The 23849-nt window shown below is 37.6% G+C and overlaps 1 protein-coding gene across 4 annotated transcripts in view; it reads left to right on the forward strand.

Moving 5' to 3' along the window:
- The window catches only part of CCDC148 (coiled-coil domain containing 148), a 236277-nt gene that overhangs the window by 148564 nt on the left and 63864 nt on the right, over positions 1–23849 (forward strand). Inside the window, exon 13 of one of the 4 annotated variants that reach the window (XM_073883861.1) lies at positions 6092–7027. The exons of the other annotated variants lie outside the window; for them this stretch is intronic. Coding sequence (XP_073739962.1) covers positions 6092–6232 — 141 coding nt within the window. The 3' untranslated portion in view covers positions 6233–7027. Of the gene's footprint in view, positions 1–6091; positions 7028–23849 lie in introns of those variants that run through there. 4 annotated transcript variants of the gene reach the window in all.

The following is a 23849-nucleotide window of genomic DNA, read 5'->3' on the forward strand; positions in this document are numbered from 1 at the left end:
AATATATCTGGCATCTTTATTTAGATACTTTTGTTTATTTTATCAGTTTTTGTGGTATAAACAAACACATTAGTACTCATCACCTAGCAATGAAACTGTTAATGTTTTTTGTTCTTTTACAGATTTATTTTATTTTACACATAAAGTTGAAGCCCTCTATTGAGGATGTACTCAGTACCATTTTCCTTCTTACCTCCTCAAAGTCAGTCTTGATCATAAATTTTACTCCTATCTTTACAGGCCATCAGTTGCTTTTAACATCTTTTTTTTTTTAAGATTTTATTTATTGACTTGACAGAGCGAGAGAACGCAAGCAGGGGGAGTGACCGAGGGAGAGGGAGAAGCAGGCTCCCCGCTGAGCAGGAAGCCTGACGTGGGGCTCCATCCCAGGACCCTGAGAGCACAAGCCGGGGAGAGAGGCAGAGAGTGAGGGAGAAACAGACTCACTGCTGAGCAGGGAGTCCATCAAGGGACTTGATCCAAGGACCCCAGGATCATGACCTGAGCCAAAGGCAGATGCTTAACCGACTGAGCCACCCAGGCACTTTGCTTTTAACATCTTTTAATAGGTAGTTCGTGACTTTTAAATTTTTCATGAATACTTTCAGACTATCATTCTGCAGCATGTACTTCAGCATTTAACCTTAAACTTCTGAGCTACAGCTATATTAATGAACAGACGGAGTTTGCCCCTTTTCACTGCTCTGTACTGTCTCATTGGAGGCTGGCATTCATCCCTTCTCTTAGTGGTGGATATTTACGTTTCTGAAGTTTTGTTCTTGTAACTGTTGGCGCAGCCACCTTGTACAGTCGACTGGGGCGTGTGTGCCCACCTCTCTCCACAGTACACCAAGGAGGAGAATTACAGCGTGGTAGAATTTGTATGCTTTCAATTTTATAAGGTTGTTTTTCTTTTTTTAGTTTATGTTATAAATCTTCTTTTTGACTTTTGCCAATCTGATGAATGTGAACAGTATCTCAGTGTTTTAAATTGGATTCTCCTGATCACTTATGAGATGGAAAAATCCCCTCATGTTTATTTGGGCCATTTTCTTCCTCTGTGAATTGCTTAATAGTACTTTTGTTTGTCTATTTTTCTTTATTAATCTGTAAAAGTTTGTTTTTTTATAAATTCTGGATATATTTCTTTTTGTCAGTTATGTTTTCTTTCATTGGTCATCTGCCTTTAAATTTGGTCTGTTGGTGTCTATGGTTTCATGGAAATTTAAAATGATCAAGTAATGAAAGTTATTAAACTCTTTTCCTTTCTGAACTGTGCTTTCCTTTATGAACCATGACCTGATAGTGAGAGCATCTTTACAGACAGTTTTTGTTCGCTTCTGCTTAGGGCCCTATACGTTTTACTGGCCCAGGACCAGTGTGTGTATTGACTGTGAGATTTGGGACCTGTTCTGTGAGCTTGCAGAGGGTGCTGACTTGGCGGTCATGCACAGCACCCGCCTGGGTTCTGCTGGTGACCCCTTTCCTCCTCTGGTCCCAAGCAGAAAGTTATCTCCCTTATCACTTTTCTGGGGAGTGGTCCTGGTGTGTCTCGTTCCCATTTTGTGTATGGACAAGTCCTATAGGACTTCTTACTCTTTTTAAATGGCATGATTCCAGCTCCCATATACACAAGTCTCACAGCTAATCTTAAAGACCCAACCACCAGCTCCTCAGGCCTGCCTCAGGCCCAGTTCTGTCCAAGAGCCCTTTAGCTTTGGCTCCATTTTACTGCTCTGACTTTGAGTTCCATCTTTATCTTCAACACGGGGACATTGTGTGTGTTTGTGTGCTGTTGTGTTATAGTTTGTCCAAAATTTCTATGTGTTTAAAGTAGGAAAGGAGATTTCTATGTCAACTCAGACAAACTGATCAAAGTTCTGGCTACCTTTATATATATTCTATGAATCCAGACTCTCTTTGTTCTAACTATTTTCTATGCTGGAGACAGATATTAGTTCTTTAGTGTTTAACAGCAGTTTCACAAAACCCTCCTATAGTTACTCAGGTCAGAAGCTCCCTCTGACTTGAGACTGATTGCTTTGTTAGCTGGTGCTCTGTTTTTCCTCATCTACTGTTTCACCTGCCTGGATTTCTCTTCTCATAAGCTAGCAGCCATAGAGATAGAGAAACTATTCCATGTATAAAACCCCACCTGAGGATTTTGGAATAACAGATCGTCTTTCTCCTAATTCTTCTTCTCAGCAGTTTGTCTTTTAGGGAATGACACTGTCTTTTTGCTGGAATAACATTTTAGTTTGTATCCCAAAGTTTACCCTGGTAGGTGCCCAACTCTTCAAAATTGACCTTTAAATTATTAGATCACTTTTTCTTCTGTGCTTTAAAACTTGAGTTGAACATAATATTCACAGTTTTCATAGTTTCATCTCAAGACTCAAGGTAAGTTTTGATTCATAGGCTGTTAGGTGATAATGGTAATATTTCAGAAGCATCTCTCCGCTTTTGAAATTATTGTCATGATAAAATCAAAGAATAATGTCTTTCTATAAACTATCCCTAGGAGCTATTGTAAGAAACAAAATTACTGTGCTAGTAATTTTAAAAGAGTAAGAAGAGTAAAAAGAGTAAGAAGTCCTATAGGACTTAAAATGCCTGATATGTAATATTGGTCCCAGTACCACCCTTTCACTAGATGTAGCATTTTGGGTGGCTTGAATAACATAAAAACTACTCCGCATCACGGCGTTTTAGGAGGTTTTTTGCTGCTTGATGCCTGGAGTTCTATGGGATCAAAGCAAGGATAGTTTCAGCCTCACTCCCAAAATAGAGGTTTCAAGCAACGCTCACATTAGAAGGAGACATATTCCTTCCTTGCTCTAGCATATACATTTCTCTCCCAATTTTACAAGTTCCTAATCTAGCACTGAAGCCCCCACCTTGTACACCTGAGGGATGGGAAGCATTATCAGGAAAGTCAGAATAACTCCACCAGCCATGGCCCACCATCCATGTGACCTTCAGCCTCACCTCTGAGATGTGTCTGGGGAAAAATCTATCATTTTTTGATCTCTTAGCCTCAAGTGACATCTTATCAGTAAATATCAATAGACCCAGGCATCAGTAGAACCTTGGCACTTATGTTGTCCCCCTTGACCTCAGGTGATATGGCAAATACTTAGAATTACATTCATCCTACAGATAACCAGGGGCAGCAGAAACAGTCTAAAATAAAAGAGGGTAGGCTATCATAAAAGAATACAGGCTAGAGGGCTAGACCAGTACTGCTTACCAGAAGATTCAAGAAGCTCTGCGCTTAGGAGGGAACCCAGAGTATCTTCTCAATTCAGATTAAAGCTATTTTCTCAGTGTGGGAATCTGTGGGTTCTTATGAGAGCAATTTACCATGAAATTCCTTCCCGAGTGTTTCTTAATCTAATAATATACTGATCTAAAGAGCTAAGAATTGGGGGGGGGGTAGGTAGATACTGAAGAATAATAAAAAAATAAATCCCCAGACTATAAACTCTACTTCTTCAGGATTGTTGGGACTTAAAGGGGACAATGAATCACACCTGTGATAGGCAGGCTTCTAAGATGAGCCCCAAGATTTCCTGCCCTCCTGGGATACATACCCTATATAATCACCAGGATCATAACTACCGTGGGTTAGGTTATATTATATGGCAGAGACAACCTTGAGAAAGAGAGATTACCTGGAAGGACTTGACCTAATCCCATGAGCCCTTTAAAAGTAGAGAGTTTTCTTTGGCTTGTCACAATAGGGGACATCAGAGATTTAAAGCATGAAAAGGACATGACTGAATATTTTGGCTTGGAGATTGAGGAGGTCACATGGCAAGGGATGTGGGTGGACTCCAGCAGCTGAGAGTGGCCCTGGCTTACAGCCAGAAGAGAAATGGGAACCTGTAACCTGTAGTCCTACAACTGTAAGGAACTGAATTCCGCCAAAGCAAGAATGAGCTTGGAAGCATATTTTCCTCTAAAGCTTCCAGGTGAGAACTCAGTTTTGTCAGCACCTTGATTTCATTCTTGTGATGTCATGGGCGGAGAGTCCAGGGACACCATGCTGGACTTCTGATTTATAGGAGTCTGAGCTCATAAGTAAGTGTTGTTTTAAGCTGCTAAATTTGTGGTAATGTGTTACACAGCAATTAAAAGACTAGTACAGTTTTTGGTATTTAGAAGTGATTTGTTGCCGTAACAAATACCTGAAAATGTGGAAGTGGCTTTGGAATTGGGAAGTGGGAAAAAGCAAGAAGAATTTTAGGAACATGATAGAAAAAAGACTAGAATGCCTTGAACTGATTTAGTAGAGGATGTTAAAGATGTGGCTGCTGGGTCTCAAAAGGAAGTGATGAACATATTCTTCAAAACTGGAGAAAGGGTCACTGTTAAGTGGTGACAGGAAGCCTGAGGAATTAATTCTGTGCTGCAGTTGGGTGGAAAACATTCCTGAGTAATGAACTTCATATGTGATGAGCTAAGATTTCTGAAGTGTTGAACATGTCACTAGGGTTTTTTGCTACTTACAGCAAAAAGAAGAGATTTGATGCTTTGGGAAATTCTCAACCTATCGAAATGGCAAAAGACTCCAGAGTTAAGAGATTATTGCCGCCATCATGCCATAGACAAAGGGCTGAATGTGTGAATATACAATCCTTTGTTATAGCCTTGAAAAGATCACAGGGTCAGAGTATTCAGTCATATAAAAGACCCTTCCAAGAGATTAAGGGTGTTTCTCATAGATCTCAAATTAGAAAGCCCCTGGGAAGTTTAAGGGCAATTTTGCTCAGCCACCTCAATAGAAAACTAAGAGACAGAGAAAGGATTATCTCAAAAAGACCTGTGGGTGTGGCTTTTGTCTAATGGAGTGAATCCCCATAAAATCTGCAAAGGCTCACTTGGTTCTTGAGAAAATTTTATTAGAAACACTGCCAGCTTAGACTGAAAGGGAAAGAGTGAATATGAAGTGAAAGGAGGTCATGGACTCCCCCAAATTCTCTTGGCAGGAAGCAGGCTGATAAAACTACTTAAGACCTTGGCATTCCTAATACTTCCACCACTGGACCAAACCTATCCATCTAGGCTCAGGAAAATCTCTTTACTTCTCACCACCTTATACATAGAATAGTTGTATCAGCTCCCAGTAAGATATATTGACAGTAAGATCGTATCTAAACCCAAAGGGATCACTAAAGGTCCTATTTAGGGTGATTGTTCATCCATGTATGTATTCATTTATTCAGTAAGTATGTACTAAGTGTCTTTAATGTGACACACATTATACCCAGTCCTTCATGCAATTGTAAGAGGTCACCGTACTCAAACAGCCCCTTTTCTGATATCTATCTATCAATCATCTATCTATTTTAAGTAGGCTCCACACCCAGCATGGAGCCCAGTGCCAGGTTTGAACTCATGACCCTAAGATCAAGGCCCGAGCTGAGATCAAGAGTTGGACACTTAACCAACTGAGCCACCCAGGCACCACTCTGGTATCTTTTTAAAGGGATGTATTTACCTGCTCCACCACAAAGATAATATGCAACTCTTAGTTAGGTTAGTAGAAGCTCTTACTAAAAAGAAGGGTTTCTTTTAGCTTCAAACTTTATGAGTAGAACAAAAGGGTTAATAGAGAAAAATTAAAAATACAAAATGGAGTGAACTATATAGAGTTTGCAGTTAGTTAAATTAATCATGATACACATGGTAATTTAAATATATATGCATATATACACAGTATTTACAAATGGATATATTTGCATAGGTACATACACACACACATAATTACAGTGTGACTTTCCTGCCTTTCTCAGTGGGTACTGATCACTTAGGGAGTTAAGGTTAGTGCTTTTGCCTTCATACATGCCTAGACCTCCTCTTCTCATTTCCTGGTCCTGTATCAGCAAACCATAGTTTGGGTATCTATCCTCACATGATGGCCCATGCTAGTCTGATTGCTTCCTAGTGTGAATCCTCTTATGCCAATAAAAGTTATTAGTTTTGCTACAGTTGATCAAAGTTCAGGCCTTAGTATATGAACATTTTGCCCTGATTGACTCCAATAAGATTCATAAACTCTCTATTAATTTTTTTCTTTTTTTTTTAGGCTTCTAATTGCTACTGTATGCATTTGTGCACTGCAGGAACTGCAGGATATAGAACTGTCCTGTGCAATTTCCTTCAAATGCCTGTGACTGATTGCCTTTTATTTCCAGTGAATGCTTTGCTATTGCAGAGGGTAGGGTAGATTTGAGGACTTAGGTAGTGGGAAAAAGGACCTTTAAGATCAGAGCCACCTGGAAAACCTCCCCTGACTGATTAAAGGAGTGGTGTGTGTGTGTGTGTGTGTGTGTGTGTGTGTGTGTGTGTGTAAAAGAGAGATAGTGATCTAACTGGATCCCACTTAGACTAAAATGACTTAAGATATAAATACTGTAAACTTATGTAATGTATCACTGGGGACCAACTGAATTGTGAGCTTGCAAAAACACTATGGCAGCACTCAGCAACACTGTAATGCAATGACATTCAAGTTATCTAAAATAGGCTTAAAGCACTTTTTTACATTTTCATAAAATGGAGAATATGGAATATAAAAACTCTGATGCCTTGGATCTTGAAAATATGTCTTTGAAACTCTCTGAACTCCAGTTTGATCTCTGCTCTAACATACACCCACCTAAACCTCTCACTTGCAAACATCCTCTTTTTAAAGGAACCACCTGCTACTAAAGCCAAAGTATCCCCATCTGGCTGAGGTCCAATCTATTGAACTACTTCCCACACTCAGTTTTGTGGTTCTCTCAATTACTAATTCCTAGAAGTGTGAAGTTGCAGTAAACATTTGAGGAGGTGTTTGTCTTTTAATTGTTGGTCTTTTTTGGGGGGAATCTGATGCAATATTCCAACTAGGGAGCTATAAAACCTAGTGAGTAAAGTAACTATCAGGATATTATAATGATCAGAAGGAGAAGATAGTTAATGTATATTTTATGTAAAAATAACTCCAAATTACCTGGGGTTCAGAGTGTGTTTTCTGAATTTTTAATATTAGTCCTCTGAATAATATTATTTAAGAAATTAATGTAATATGAGAGGTTTAATTATCCAAAAGAAATCAAAGATCATATCATTTGAAAATATTCATAATGTTCCTTATTTTGTTATGAAAATTTAGAAATGGACATTAACATAAGCTTATTAACTGATTCTAACAATCTAATATGAGACTGAATGTAGAGTCAACTCTCAGTATATTAATCAGCAGGTGACATAAAGGTAGGATGATAGTCCAAGAAGCTCACTTTTCTAGTTTCAACTGTCTTTTAAAAGTAAAAATTTCTAGGTGATGTCACCAGGATGGTAACATAGGTTGTACTGACTTCATCTAAACAACTAACATCCATTCAAGAACAAGACACCACTGAGAAAATCCTAGAATATGGGGGTGAGGTTGAAGCTGCTCCCTACACCAGAGACTACAACAGACTGCATGAGAAGGGTAGGAAAAGGGGCTAGACATTGACAGTGCATTGCCCCTCCAGGACAGTGCAGCATCACACAGAGAGGTGTCCCCTGAGTCTCCAGTTCCTCTAGTGGAAAAAGGCCAGAGGGGATGACCAGCCTCCTCTAGCATTGTGGGTCACTTTGTGGGAGCCCCTTCTCTGAGCTCATACATCAGGGATTGCAGAATGATCTGCAGGGGCCCAACTACTTAGGGATCTGTGATGGAGAAGGTTAGGGATGGGGCTTGCAACAACTAGCACACAAATCTTGGCAAACTGAGTTCATACCCACAGTGTCCAAAGAGTAATCACAACAGCAGTTTTGCTCATCGGCAGTACCAAGTTGTGGGTACAGATCTGCCTAATTTGGATCCTCAGATAGTTTTGCCCACCTTAGAGCCTGGTTTACCCATGTCCAGTCAAGGTGCTGAGTCACAGCCCCACCCACTATGGAAAGTACCTTAGAGCCACATTTAACCAAAAGGGATTGTAACAATTTCTGGAAGCTGTGTGGTCCAGTGACACTTGAACTGAGAGGTGGGTAGACAGAGCATATAGCCCCAGAACAAAGCCAGTACAGGGCATGGAAGCTTCCTGTGCTATGCACAGGCAGGAGGATTGATTCATAGACAAGTCAGAGGGTAGCTCCTGGACCTTCCCAACTAGAGAGCCTGTTTGGGCTTTTGAGTGCAGCCAGGAGCATCCCCTCCTTCACATTCAGGCAAGGGAGCTAAGACACAGCCCTATCTACTGTGGAGAGTGTCTTCCAGCCTCATCTGACCAGAAGGGCTGGTGAAAACACTGGAAAGCTGTGTGGCCTAATGGTATTTCAGTTGAGAGAAGGGCAGCAGAGCCGATGGTTTGCAGAGCAAAGGCAATAGCCAGGGAACTTGTGGTGGGGGTTGACTTTAGTTAAGACAAGACAGTTTTAGAGCTGCTTCTCCCACTGTGTCAGGGAAGGGGATTTAATTCGTAGCCCTGATTATTGGTAAATATAACCTTTAGGCTGTCCAACCAGGGAACCTAACCAGAGCACATGAGAAGCTGCATAGATGATTCAACAGCCCTGCCTACAGTGGCACTTGAACAGCCTGTGGCTTCCCTCATCTGCAAAATAAACTGGTGGACTCATTTGACCAGGGAATTCAGTGCATAGTCAGGACAGATTTGGTTCCCCAGACAAGGAGCTGTACAGGCCCTGGGCCCTGTCCTCCTGCCCTGACAGTGCAGGGAAGCTAATTCATAGCTCCATCTATTATTGAATAACGTATCCAGTCCCAACCATCTGGTAAGCCTGACCAGAGAATTCAGATAACTGTGGAGCCTATCCTACAGCCTCACTTGTATAGAGAACCAAGCCAGAAGTCCTATTTAAATGTTCTCAGTCAATGGCACACCCCCATCCCTGTCCTCAGAGCTTGAATAGTTCCCTCACCCCAAAATAGGCCATAATAGTAAGCACCACCTGCCCAAAGACATTACCAGTAAACACACCCAGAAACCCAAACTGAGCTGACTGGTGAAGAACTGTCTCTGCCAAAGCAAATCTATAAAGTCTGCAAGAGAGGCTCCATTACAAAAATGCACAGAAACCAACATAAGGAATCACATAAATAAGACACCACCAAAAGAAACTAATAAAACTCTAATAACTGGCCGTAAAGATAGGGACATCTATGAACTCTCAGAGAAGAAATTCAGAATAATCCTCTTAAGGGAGTTTAGTGAAGTACAAGAAAATGCAGACAACCAAACAAAATTAGGAAAACAGTGCGTAAACAAAATGAGAAGCTCAACAAGGATATGGCAACCATCAAAAAAACCAAAACAACAACAACAAAAAAACCCCCAAAACAGGGGTGCCTGGGTGGCTCAGTTGTTAAGCATTGCCTTCAGCTCAGGTCATGATCCCAGGGTCCTGGGATTAAGCCCCGCATCGGGCTCCCTGCTTGGCAGGAAGCCTGCTTTGCCCTCTCCCACTCCCCCTGCTTGTGTTCCCTCTCTTGTTGTGTCTCTCTCTGTCAAATAAATAAATAAAATCTTAAAAAATAAATAAAAAACAACAAACAAAAAAACAAACAAAAAAACCCCAAACCAAAACAAACAGAAATTCTCAAGTTAAAAACACAGCAACTGAACTGAAGAACTCAACAGAAATTTTCAGAAGTAGACTCCACCATGCCAAAGAAAGATTCAGCAACTGAGAGGATAGGACATTAGAAACCATCTAGTTAGAGGAGAAAAAGAAAAAGATGAAAAAGAATAAAGAAAGCCTATGGAAATTATGGGATGTGATGAAAAGAAATAATACTCACATCATGGGAATTCCAGAATGAAAACAGAAGAAAGGAACAGAAAATATATTTAAAGCAATAATGGCTAAAAACTTCTCAAACTTGGAAAGAGAGATGAACATCCAGATCCATGAGTCCCAAAAGACCCCAAATAGGTTGAACCAAAATAGGGCTACACTGAGACACATGATAAATAAATTGTCAAAAGTGAAAGACAATGAATTTTAAGAGCAGCAAGAAAAAAGAGAGAAATTACATATAAGGGAACTGATAGGACTATAGGTGGATTTCTCACTACAAACATTTCAGGCCAGGAGACAAGGGGATGACATTCAAAAAAATTGAAAGAAAATAACTGTTGATTAAGAGTTTTATATCCAGTGATGCTGTCCTTCAGAAATGGAGGAATAAAGACTCCCAAACAACAAAAGCTGAGGGAGTTCATTACTACCAGACTTGCCTTATGAGAAATACTAAAGAGAATTCTTGAGTGGAAGTAAAAGAATGCTAATTAACATCATAAAAACACAAAAAAGTAGCATAAATTTCACTGATAATGGTAAATATATAGTCATTGTTAGATTCTGCAATATGGTAATAGTGGTACATAACTCACAATTCTAGTTTAAAAGTTAAAAAATATGGAAAAAATCATCAATACAATGATCTGTTATTAGTTACACAATGCAAAGCAAACACATGTAAATTGTAACAACAATAACCTAAAGTATGAGGGAGAAAAGAATTAAATGTGTAAAATATATCAGTTCTATTGAAGTTAAATTGTTATCAGTTTAAAATAGGTTTAATATAAATTTAAAAGGGACACCTTGGGGGCTCAGTTAGTTAAGCATCTGCCTTTGGCTCAGGTCATAATCCCAGCATCCCGCATCAGGCTCTCTACTCAACAGGGAGCCTGCTTCTCTCTCTGCCTGCCGCTTCCCCTACTTGTGCTTGTTCTCTCTCTCTCCCTGACAAATAAATAAATAAAATCTTTAAAAAAATAAAATAATAAATAAATTTAATATATTTTATGTAAGGCTCATGATAACCACAAAGGAAAATCTTGTAGTAATTACACAAAAGAACATGATAAAGAAGTCAAAGCATATCAATACCAAGACATCAAAATGCAAAAAAAAGAGAGAAAGATAAGAAACAAGGAACAATGGATCTACAAAATAACCAGAAAACAATTAACAAAATGACAATAGTAAGTTCTTACCTATCAAAAATTACTTTAAATGTAAACAGATTAAATTCCCCAATCAAAAGACATATAATGGCTGAATGGATTTAATAAAAATAAATAAATAAATCAGACCCAACAATATCCTGCCTACAAGAGACTCTTTTTAGCCTTAAGGATACACATAGACTGAGAGTGAAGGGATGGATAGAGAAATTTCAAGCAAATGATAACCAAAGCCAACCAACCAAACAATAAAAAACTAAACAAACAAATAAAACTCCCAAAGTAGCTATACTTACTTTAGATAAAATAGACTTTAAACTTAAAATGGTAAAAATAGACAAAGAAAGTCATTATATAATGATAAAGGGTTTAGGACATCAAGATGATATAACTGTAAATATTTATGCACCCAACACTGGAGCACCTAAATATGTAAAGCAAAAACTAACAAAGCTAAACGAGGAAATAAACAGTAATACAATAATAGTTGGACATTTTAATAGTCTACTTTAAATAATGGATAAATTTCCAAACAGAGAATCAATAAGGAAACAGTGGATCTGAACAATACTGTAGATCAAATGGAACTAACAGACATATACAAAACACTCTATCCAACAATAGAGTACACATTCTTCTTAAGTGCACATGGAACATTTTCTAGGATAGACCTTATGTTAGGCCACAGAACAATCTTAGCAAGTATAAGAAGGTTAAAATTGTACCAAGTATCTTCTCTGACCACAATGGCATGAAATTAGAAATCAATAACAAGAGGAAAACTGGAAAATTCACAAAGGCATGGAAATTAAACAATACTCTCTTGAATAACCAATGAATCAAAGAAGAAATTAAAGAGGAAATAAGATTTCTTGAGACAAATGAAAACAGAAATTTACCATACTAGAACTTACGGGACATAGCAAAAGCAGTTCTTAGAGGTCAAGTTAATAGCAGTAAGTGCATTAAGGAGCAAGAAATGTCCCAAGTAAACAACCGAACTCTACACCTTAAGGAACTAGAAAAAGAAAAACAAAATGAGCCTAAATTAGCAGAAGAAAGGAAATAATAAAGATTAGAACAGAAATAAATGAAATAGAGAACAGAAAAACAATTGAAAAATTAACCAAACTAAGAGTTGGTTCTTGAAAAGAGAAACAAAATTGACAAACCCTTAGGTAGACTAACTAAGGAAAAAAGAGAGAAGACCCAAACGAACAAAATTATAAATGAGTAAGGAGACATTACAACTGATACCACAGGCAAGAAAAGGATCATCAGAGGCTACTATGAATATTTATATGCCAAAAAACTGGACAACCTAGGAGAAATGGGAAAATTCTTAGAAACATACAAATTACCAAGACTGAATCAGGAAGAAATAGTAAATCTGAATAGACCAATTACTAATAAGAAGATTAAATCAGGAATAAAATATCTTCCAATGAAGAAAAGCCTAGGACCAGGTGGCTTCACTGTTGAATTTTAGTAAACATTTAAAGAACAATTAACACCAATCCTTATCAAACTCTTCCCAAAAATTTGAAGAGGAGAGAACATTCCCAAACTCATTTTTTGAGGCCATTATTATCCTGATACCAAAATCAGAAAAGGACACTACTAGAAAAGAAAACCATAGGTCAATATCCCTGATGAATGTAGATACCAAAATTCTCAATAAAATGCTAGCAAACTAAATTTAACAGTACATTAAAAGTATCATTCACCATGATCAAGTGGGATTTATCTCTGGGATGCAAAGATGTTTCAACATAAGCAAATCAACCAATGTGATACATCACATAATAGAATGAAAGAAAAGGATTATATGATCATCTCAATAGATGCACAAAAAGTATTCAGCAAAATTCAACATCCATTCATGATAAATACTCTTAATCAGGCATAGAGAGAATATATCTCAACATAATAAAGGCCATGTAAGACAAGCCCACAGCTGACATCATACACAATGGTGAAGGGATGAAAGCTTTTCCTCTAATATCAGGAACAACAGAGGATTCTCATTCTTATACTTTTAGTCAATATAGTACTGGAGGTCCTAGTTAGAGCAACCAGGCAATGAAAGAAAGGAAGGAAGGGAGGGAGGGAAGGGCATCAGGATTGGAAAGGAAGAAGTAAAATTGTCTCTATTTGCAGACAACATAATTTTATATATAGAAAATCCTAGAGACTTAACCAAAAACTGATAGATCTAATCAGTAAATTTAGTAAAGTTGCAGGATACAAAATCAACATAGAAAAATCAATAGCATTTCTATACAGTAAAAATGAAATTTTTAAAAACAAAGAAATCAGTCCCATTTACAGTAGCATCAAAAGCATGAAAAACAATAAAATACTTAACAAATTTAACTAAGGAAGTGAAATGTCTTCATGCTAAAAACTACAAGACACTGATGAAAGAAATTGAAGAAGACACAAATAAATGGAAAGTATCTTGTGTTCATGGATTGGAAGTAGTATTGTTAATATGTCAATACTACTGAAAGCCATCTATAAATTCAGTGCAATCACTATCAAAAGTCTAATGGCATTTTTTACAGGAGTAGAAAAATTCTCCTGAAACCACAAAAGACCCTGAATAGCCAAGGAAATCTGAGAAAGAACAAAGCAGGAGGTCTCATACTTCTTGATTTCAACCTATGCTATAAAGCTATAGTCATCAAAACATTATGGTGCTAGCATAAAAATAAGCAAATAGACTAATGGAACAAAATAGAAAGCCCAGAAATAAACCCAACCCTATATGGTCAGCTAATACTTGATAAGAGCCAAGAATACTCACTGGAGAAAAGACAGTTTCCTCAATAAATGTAGCTGGGATAATTGGATATTCACATGTAAAAGAATGAAACTGGAACCATATATTATACCACTCACAAAAATTAACTCAAAATGGATTAAAGACTTAAATATAAGACCTGAAACTGTGAAACTCCTAGAAGGAAACATAGGAACAAAGCTCCTTGCCATGGGTCTTAGTAATGATTTTTCAGTATGATACTGAAGCACAAGCAACAAAAGATAAACAAGTGGTAGTACGTCAAATTAAAAAGCTTCTATAGTCAAAAGAAACCACCAACAAAGTGAGAAGACAACCTATGGGATGGGAAAAAGTATTTGCAAACCATATATCTGATAAAAAGTTAATATCCAGAATATATAAAGAACTCATACAAATTAACAGCAAAAACAAAACAACCCAATTTAAAAATTAGGCATTTTTAAAGGATCTGAATAGACATTTCTACAAAGAAGACGTATAAAAGGCCAGAGGTACATGAAAAGATGCTCAACATCACTAGTCATTGGGGAAATGCAAATTAAAATCACAATGAGATATCGCCTAATGCTTTTTAGAATGGCCACCATCAAAAAGACAAGAGGTAACAAACACTGGTGTGGATGTGGAGAAAAGGGAACCCTTGTGCACTGTTGGTGATATTATGAATTGGTACAGACACTATGGAAAACAGTATGGAAGATCCTCAAAAAATTAAAAATAGAACTATCATATAATCCAGAAATTCCATTTTGGGGGCTATATCCAAAGGTATCAAAAACACTAACTCAAAAAGATATCTGCACCCCCATGTTCAAGGCAGCATTATTTACAATAGTCAAGACATGGAAACAACTAAGTATCCATCAATGGATGAATGAATAAAGAAGTCATGGTATATATATAATGGAATATTATTCAGCCATTAAGAATGAGGAAATACACCATTTGCAACAACATGGATGGACCTTGAATGCATTATGCTGAATGAAGTAAGACAGAGAAAGTGAAATCATAATGCTAAGTGTAGTCAGAGAAAGTAATGCTAAATGAATTCAGAGAAAGGCAAATACTGTATGATCTCACTTATGTGTGGAATATTAAAAAAAACAACTCTAATAGAGAGATCAGACTTATGATCACAAGAGGGGGTGGTGGGAGGGGAAATTAGAGGAAGATTGTCAAAAGATACTAGATCACTTTCTTTCTTCTTTCTTTTCTTTTTACTCTATCTATATGAGAAATTGAATGTTAGTTGAACCTATTATGGTAATCATCTTATATGTAAATCAAACCATCATACTATATGCCTTAAACTTATACAAGGATATATGCCAATTATTTCTCAATAAAACTGGGGAAAAAAGTGAAATTTTCTACTAGAACTTCTCTTTAAAAAGTAAAACAAAAACAAAAACTTGATAGAATCTTCCTACTCTTTGTCAGGACAGAGTTTTAGGAAAGTCAGATGGAGGGGGAAAAAAAGCAGCCTGGATCATTGAGAGCCAGCTGTATGTTTCTCTGGAAGAGATTTTTCAATAGGCAGTTTTAAAAATATTTTTAAATTAACTCCAGGTATCAATTTTTGGCTATATTTTCTGTCTAGGTCTTGGTTATTCATGGTGGTTTGATTTATTTAATAGACATCTATATAGTGCTTGCTTCATGCAAGGCACTGTTCTATGTTCACTTAATCTTCTTGACAACCCTAAGGGCAAGGTACTAATATGATCTTCATTTTATAAAAGAAAAACTGAGACACATAGAAGGTACATAATTTCCCCAAAGTCAAACAGACATAAAGAGGTTCAGAGTTTGAACCCAGGAGGGCTAACTCCATAGTTCATGATTCTAAACACTTGTGCTATGCTGTGCACCATTGTGATTGCTGTTTGCTCTTAATTTTGTGATTAATAAATTTTGAGAAAACTCAGTTTTAAACTATTTGCTTTAGGGTCATTTTCATGGCTTTGGTCCTGTCTTAGTTTACTCAGAATTTCTAAATAGACAGGAAACTGATAATTTTAAAACTCTTTAGTAGGGGCGTGCCCGGGTGGCTCAGTCGTTAAGCGTCTGCCTTCGGCTCAGGTCATGATCCCGGGGTCCTGGGATCGAGCCCCACATCGGGCTCCCTGCTCCGCGGGGAGCCTGCTTCTCCCTCTCCCACTCCCCTGCTTGTGTTCCCTCTCTCGCTGTGTCTCTCTCTGTCAAATAAATAAAATATTTAAAATAAAATAAAATAAAATAAAACTCTTTAGTAGTCTGCTTACTAGGAATATTTGTTGCTGTTCTATATGTGCAAATAGTTTCACTGTGTCAATCTCTTTACTCGTCTTAATATTCCCTCAGGATTTCTCTCCTTGGGTTAATGAACCACTATGGCTAAACAATTTATAAGAAACCACACAATTATAGATTTTTTTCCCCAAGTTTTTATTTAAACTCCAGCTAGCTAACATACAGTACAATATTAATTTCAGGTGTAGAATTTGGTGATTCATCACTTACATACACCATTATAGTTTGATCACAATTGAAGTGTCAAGTGGGTGTTATGAATGGATTAAAAAAACCACCTTCATTGCCTCCTTGATGCTGTTCTTTTGTTCAGTAGATTAAAGAAAATAATGATTTTGATATGATTTTTTTTACCTATCAGGATGTTATTTAACAAGAAGAGAATCTCCACAGGCTTCCAGTATCACATCTACCAACCGATCAGAATTCGTACCCATTACCCACCTTCCCTTTTATAATGCATGACGTATCTGTGCTCCTAAAGCCAGCCCCTTCATTTATGCACTGCACCCTATCCCCTCTCTCCTATTCAAGGTCATCCCAATCTCTCTCCCACCACCATTTCTCTCTTCTCTTCTAGATCTTTCCTATTAACCTACAAATATGCCATTATGACTTCTATTTTTAAAAAAAAATACTCTCCCTTGACCCCAAACCCCCTCCCCTAAAAATTGTACGATTCTATAGCCTACACACTGTCTCCAATTTCTTTCCATTCATTCTCTCATGGGCTATTTTGTCCCTCCACTCCAGCAAAGCTGTGCTTACCAAGGTCATAACTGATCTCCATGTTGCTCATTCCAGGAGTCAGTTCTCAGTCCTTACTTTACTTGAACTATTAAGACAGAAATGATCACCACCTCCTCCTTGGAAAACTTGATACTTGGCTCCCAAGAAGCCATTCTCTCTGCTTTTATCTCACTTTGCTCTTTTTACCTCACTGGTTTCTCCTTCTCAATAAACGTGGGTGGATCCTCCACATCATTCTAACTTCTGGGCCTTGGAGTGCCCTGAAGCTCAGTCCTCTAAGTATATATACTTCCTAGGTGATCTCAATCAATGCAATATTATTTAGATGTCATTTATATGCTGACAAAGAGCAATTAACATCTCTGGTCTAGGCTTCTCTCCTGAACTCCAAATTCATACATCCCATTGCCTCAAATCTAGTATACCCAAAATGTATTCTTGTTTTTCCCTGCAGACCTGCTCCTTCCCCAGTTTTCTTTTTCTCAACAAATGAAAACCTCTTCTCCCAGCGCTCTGGCCAAAAGCCTTGATATTATCTTTGACTCTTACTTTTCCCCTGCACACCTCCTACTGATACCCTCACCTATTGTCACAAATAAAAGTTCTACCTTTTAAATAGGAGCCATTATAATAACTTCTTAATCTTTAATTTCTCTGCCTCCTCCTTTTGCATTCCTACTCCCTTCTCCAGGCTATTTTCCACACAGCGGTCAGAGATGTCACTTCCTGCACTACATTCTATATCTCTTGGATCTTATATCCTGCCATTTTCCCCCTAACTCATCCTGTGCCAGCCGTACCAGTCTACTTCCTCCTCTTCCAACACCCTGGCCCATGTCTTCTTAGGCTTCTGCAGTGGCTATTCCCGCTGCCTGATGTCTGCATAACTCAACTTCACTCCAATATCATGTTATCAAAGAGAAAGTTCATCCTCAATTACCAAACTTAAAATAGCATCCTCTTTTTCTGTCATTTTGTCCATTTGCCCTACTTTTATTTTTTTCTTAGCACTTATAATTCTACCTGGCACTCATCTATTTATTTATTGGCTGTTTTCTCTTTCTCTTCTAGAATGTAAGGTCCATAAAAAAGAGGGGTTTGTCTATTTTAATCGTTGTATCTCCAGTGCCTGGCAGAAGGCACTCAACAAATATTGGTTGAATGAATGAATATAATGAACGAGCAGTATACAACTGTACTTTAACGCTGAGGCATAGAGGAAAATATGCCAAACTAGGAGGCCCTAACAAGGTGGGTGACCTTGGGCAAGTTATGCAGGCTCTGTGGGATTTTGCCTCCTCAATTGTAAAATGAGGTGTTTGGATTAAATGATTGTTAAAATCACCTCAGCTCTAAGAAGTTATGATTGAATGGCTCTGAGGTTTGATTACTTTTCACTTTTCACTCTCCGTGACACCTCAGGCTGTGAAATACAACATCCTCAGTATATATACTCCCTTCCTAATGCATAGTGAAAAGAGAGAAATTAAACAAGATTACAGACAAATTCATTTTAGCAATATCAACATATGACATGATCATTATGTAATATTTCAATGCCCATACTGAAAATAAACCTTATGTCTAAAGAAGACATGACAGTTATTTTTTAATCCACCTGGCATTGCAATTAACAGGAAGATAACTAATGTGTTTACCTCAGAACACTTTCTTGGTTCACCATTGTTCTAAGGACATAAGGCTACAACACAACAGAAAACAGCTATTGCCAATTCAAGTAGATAGCTCTGCTACTGAAAAATGCTCTCATAAGTGACCAAAGTGAACACCACCTAACAGAGATTCATGTTATTTTTTTATGCATATAGATATCACCTACTTCCAAGCAAATTATAATAAGAGGCATTAATACTATTGTGCTGAGCATCCTCCCTTTGGGTCATACTCTCCATTCTTTTCAGTTGTTTTGTACAACTCCTTTGACCTCTGGCTTCTGGTTGGATTCAGTGAAAATGGAACACTAGAGATGGGAATGAGAAAGGAGACTGATGTTGGGAGAGTTGTTTCCCCAGCTCCTAGGCCAGCAGAGTTGTGATGACCAGCTGTGTCCTCCACCAAAGTTCTCAGCTCCTCCTGTCAGGTGGCCCTCCTCACACAGCTTTCTCTGACTCTAGTCAATGGGTGGTAAAGCAGCTCAGCTATTGCATGATGTCTTATGATTTCCCTGAATTCCAACCCTCCTTTGTCAATTGTCCCCTTATTATATTCTTCTTGATTTATTCTAATTTTAAGCATGCCATCTGTTTCCTATTAAGAATCATTAAAATAGAAAATTAGTAAGAGAATGTAAGACAAAAAATTAAGAGGATGGGAATATAGTTATGTCAGCAAACCAAGACTAAAAAGGGGTGCTGTAATTGAACATGGTTAAAGTTAAAAGGAAGCATTTAGCTCTTATTTGCTAATAATAGACAACATCCTAGCACATCAGGAGCTGACAGCATGTACTGGGGGGGAGGGAAGCAAACCACCCAGTGGATAGCATTTTTAGTAGAACTGCTTTACAGAAGAATCTAAATCAATCCTCATATGATATTGCATCAACCTTTATAAGGCCTATGATATAAAATTAAACCATAGTCCTGTGAAACTTTCTCTAGAAAGTGAAAGTGATGCTGCATGCAAGGTGATAAGAAGTGAAAATGTTATATACAGGGAAATACAATGTTCCTGTCATCTGACTTGGTATAGAAATGGAGTTTGGAAACTTCAGGAATGAATAATAGTCATGTCCCTTAGATGTTCCTTCTAAATATTGATTTTTCTTGGCCAGACTTTCAAAAAACATACTTTTGTAATTGTAAAGTATTTATGTCCATTGTAGACAGTTTGAAAAATACAAACGAGCACACAGAATACAATAAAAGTCATTCCAGTTCCTAAACTGGTACCAAAAGAAAATTATTAGCAATGTCCTTATATTCTTTTTTCAACATACATGGGGAATTTAACTTAACTAGAATCATACTGCATATATTATTTTTAACCTATTGTTAAAATTTTATCAATAAATCTTGTATATTTTCCCCTGTTTTCCTATCACATAATTTTTAGTGTTTACATAGTATCTCATTATGTGAAGTATTGCATTTAACCACTTTCTTATTCTGGAGTGTTAAATTATTTCCAACCTTTCACCATTTTAAGGCTGTAATGAACATACTGATACCTAAATCTTTGCATATGTCCCTGCTTATTAATTCTTAAACTTTGTTTCTTAATCCCTGAGGCTTTTTGCTAGTGATTTTCTTATTTATTCTTCAGAAAGAGTATGACTATCTACCCTCTTACCAGTGGTGGAAGTACTTGTTTATCAGGTTGGAGATTGGTGGCAAAAATGTTCAAGTTTAGGATACTGATAAGTAGCTGAAATACAAATAGTCTGAACTGTGGACTGAAAGGAGATCTATTCAAATAACCAGGCAGGATGTTTGCAAATTTGACTTTCTATTTTGATTTCTTACCCATATAAAGAGTGTTCAAATATTTGCATAAAGAATGCCATGCAAAGTAATTCTTTTAGGGCCAAATTTTTATTCAGAAGCTTCACGAGGTCCTGGGTTGAAGCCCACAGAGCTCTCTGTACCTTAAAGTATAGAAGAGATCATTTTGACTGAAAGGTTTTGAGGATAGAGGTGACAAAGTGTTCATCTTTAAAAGAAGAAAAAATCTTTAATCTGACTCTCATAGACAATCTGACTTGAGAAATACCATGGCCCCAGGCTCTTTTGAGATTAAATGCACTTCCACCCCACACATGACTTAGTGGAATGGACCACTGATTGTTTATCATCTATTGTTATTGTTTAATTGGTTTCTTTATTAGTAGTTTTGGATTTATATAAGTTGAAATAAGGAAAGTATTGACAAAACCAGAGAGGGAGACAAACCGTAAGAGACTCTTAATCTCCGGAAACAAACTGAGGGTTGCGGGAGTGGAGGGGGTGGGAGTGATGGGGTGGCTGGGTGATGGACATTGGGAAGGGTATGCGCTATGGTGAGCGCTGTGAATTGTGTAAGACTGATGAATCACAGACCTGTGTCCCTGAAACAAATAATACATTATATGTTAATTAAAAAGAAAAAAAAGTATTATGTGCGATGTTGCTTTTCCATATTGTTTTTCACTAGATTCATTTAGCAGAGGTATATCATGTATTTCTCATTTGCAAGATGCAATACTAGATACAAATAAATATTACAGCATAAGGCATGTTCCTTACCTTTCAGAAATTCACACAAATGTGTGAAAGATTATGTGATGAAATATAGACGCTTATCAAATTGATTGTAGGGAAAGAATAGTCATACTTCAATTGGTGACAATTTTATGGGATACAGGCTGATCTAAATGGAGCAAATGGAAAAAAAAGTAAAGTAAAAAAAAAAACTTTTAAGAGGTCCTGCTGCTTTTACATGTAACAATATCACTATTTTGTGAGGGTGCATATTGCAGACCAAAAGTAGAAAGATCTGTAAGATGCAAATAATTGGCTAAGTAAATTAGAATCTAGAAAATGGACTAACAGTCCATTATCTCAATGGCTTATGAGTGATAGAACTGGATATTTTGAACTTCCTATTTCATATATTTTATGTATCTAGTTAAGAATTGTGACCTCCTTCTGAATAAGTCACTAAAACCTTTGAAATAGTGACCTGGGAGCAAGGTATAGAAGTTTATTTGTTCAAAGATTCAACATCACACAGATTGCTTAAAATCAGAAATTAAACTGTCTTCCTTCTATAATGCTTTAGTCCTCCTAATATTTGTTTTCTATGTGTAAACAAGAAATTCTTATTTCATGCTGAATTATAATAATTCTTGGACTGAAGGAGTGAAAAAATATAATTTAATGGTCGTGTAGTATTAGTCCAAGTTTTTTAAAATTAAACTTTGAGGTACTCTAATGCTATAAACATTGTTTCCTAGTGGAGTTTTTAATAAGAAACATATTGTTTGGAAGATTAGAAAGGTAAGATGGGATATAAAAATGATGTCAAACTCTTTGAAAAGTTAGCATAGCATTATTTTACAGAATAGTTTCTTTGGTTTATTTACACTTCTACTGGCTTAATTTCACCAAAATCAGCAAACTGTAGGACTATGAAAGGGAAACATCCAATAGGAATCTGAGATAATAAGAGGAAATGGGGGGAGTTTAGTCCTGTTTTGTTTTTCAGAAAAGCAAGCTTTTTCTAGAAACCTCATCTGTGAAAGTCAAGAAACAAACTTTGAATTCAACTCTTATTACTTGAACTTACTATCTGATTTCCCTATCATTGGAATGTTTTAAGAATCACTCAAAAAGTAAAAAAACAGGATGTTTGAAATCTGGTCTCAACAAATGTCCCAAAGGGCTAGCTAAATATCCTTAGCTTTAACTTTAGTTTGAGGTTTTCAAAGCAAATAATTCTTGACACAAACTTCCTGCTCCTATTGTCAAAAAGTGAATGGAACTGTCCTTAGGGAAGTGCTTAGTTCAGACTTTACCATCCTGCAAATAAAACTGCTGGCCTTGTTCCCATCCACAACTTTGTTATTCTCAGGCCAGAGACCAGAAGAAGCTTCCACTCACCTAATGATGATCAATTAAGCCCTGTGTCAGACATGATACAAGGTACTACAATACAAAGAAGAATAATGCCGACCAATATGGAAAATGCTATACTAAGGATACATAAATAGTGCCTTAGAAGGTACATCTATGTCTGGAGGAGAGGGAGAAGGAGGAAGGCTGAGAAAGCAATGCTAAAACTGAGTCTTAAAGAATGGATAGGAGGGATTTAGCAGACTACAGGCAGGGCAGACCATGCCAGGCACGTAATAAAGGCCTAAATATATCAGTAACAATCCAGTGGGAGAGCCTCATGAAAAAAATCAAGGAACTCAAGGCAGGACAAAATGGAGAGTCATAAACTTTCACCAAGTGTCATTGGTGTGCCAAGGATGGAGCTAAGATTTTTTTCCTGGAGGGTTCAGAGGATGATTCAAGTAGGAGATGGTCTTTGTTCTGAGAATAAGAGTAGAGTAAAACTGACAGGTGGAAGAGGGAAAGGATGTCATTCTAGTTAGGAAACTTTGCAAAAGGAAGATAGGAATGAAAGTACATGGCCATTTTCTTCTATTTGTGCTCTCACCCTCGAGATCTCATCTAGTCCTGTGGCATCAAATACCATTTTAAGTGGGTATTTCCTTAATTTAGATATCCAGCCCTGAATCAACCCTTGAGTCTCCCATCTGTACCCTCCATATGTTTATCTGGAATCTTCACTTCAAGGTCTTATAGTCATGTCAACTGTTTAATGTTCAATGCTGATCTCCTGATGGTCTTTCTTTCCCAAACCTGTTATTCTTCCAATCTTCCATCTCAGTTATTGGTACCATCATTCAACCAGTTGCTCTAGCAAAAATCTAGGAATCATCCTTGATTCCCGTTTTCTTCAAACTTCATATGTAATCCCTCAGTGAGCAGTCTGGCTCCACTCAAAAGCCATCTCAAATCTGAACACTTCCCTTCATTTCCTGGTCCAAGTGATCATTTTTGCCTTATTCTTCTATCTGGTCTCCTTGTTTCTCCTTTGCTCCTCTACTATCCATTCTTCACCCAATATTTCCAGAACTACCTCTTAAAAATATAAGTCAGGGAGGGCGGAGCAAGATGGCGGAGGAGTAGGAGACCTGGATTTTGTCTGGTCTCAGGAATTCAGCTGAATAGGGATCAAACCATTCTGAACACCTACGAACTCAACAGGAGATCGAAGATAAGAATAGTAACAACACCCTGAACAGAAAAGCGACCACTTTCTGGAAGGTAGGACGTGCGGAGAAGTGAATCCGAGGCGATATTCGGAGGATAGACGGCGGGGGAGGGGGCCTCCGTCGGCCGCTTCTGGCAAGTGATAGAGCCGCGGAGCACAAAATCGGAACTTTTAGAAGTCAGCTCTGCTGAGGGACGTCGCTCCAGTGGCTAAGCAGGGGGTGGAACCCTCGT

The sequence above is a fragment of the Callorhinus ursinus genome, unplaced genomic scaffold (assembly GCF_003265705.2).
Source record: "Callorhinus ursinus isolate GAN/ISIS: 27379988/994484 unplaced genomic scaffold, GSC_fseal_2.0 scaffold2, whole genome shotgun sequence".
Classification (NCBI taxonomy): Eukaryota; Metazoa; Chordata; class Mammalia; order Carnivora; family Otariidae; genus Callorhinus; species Callorhinus ursinus.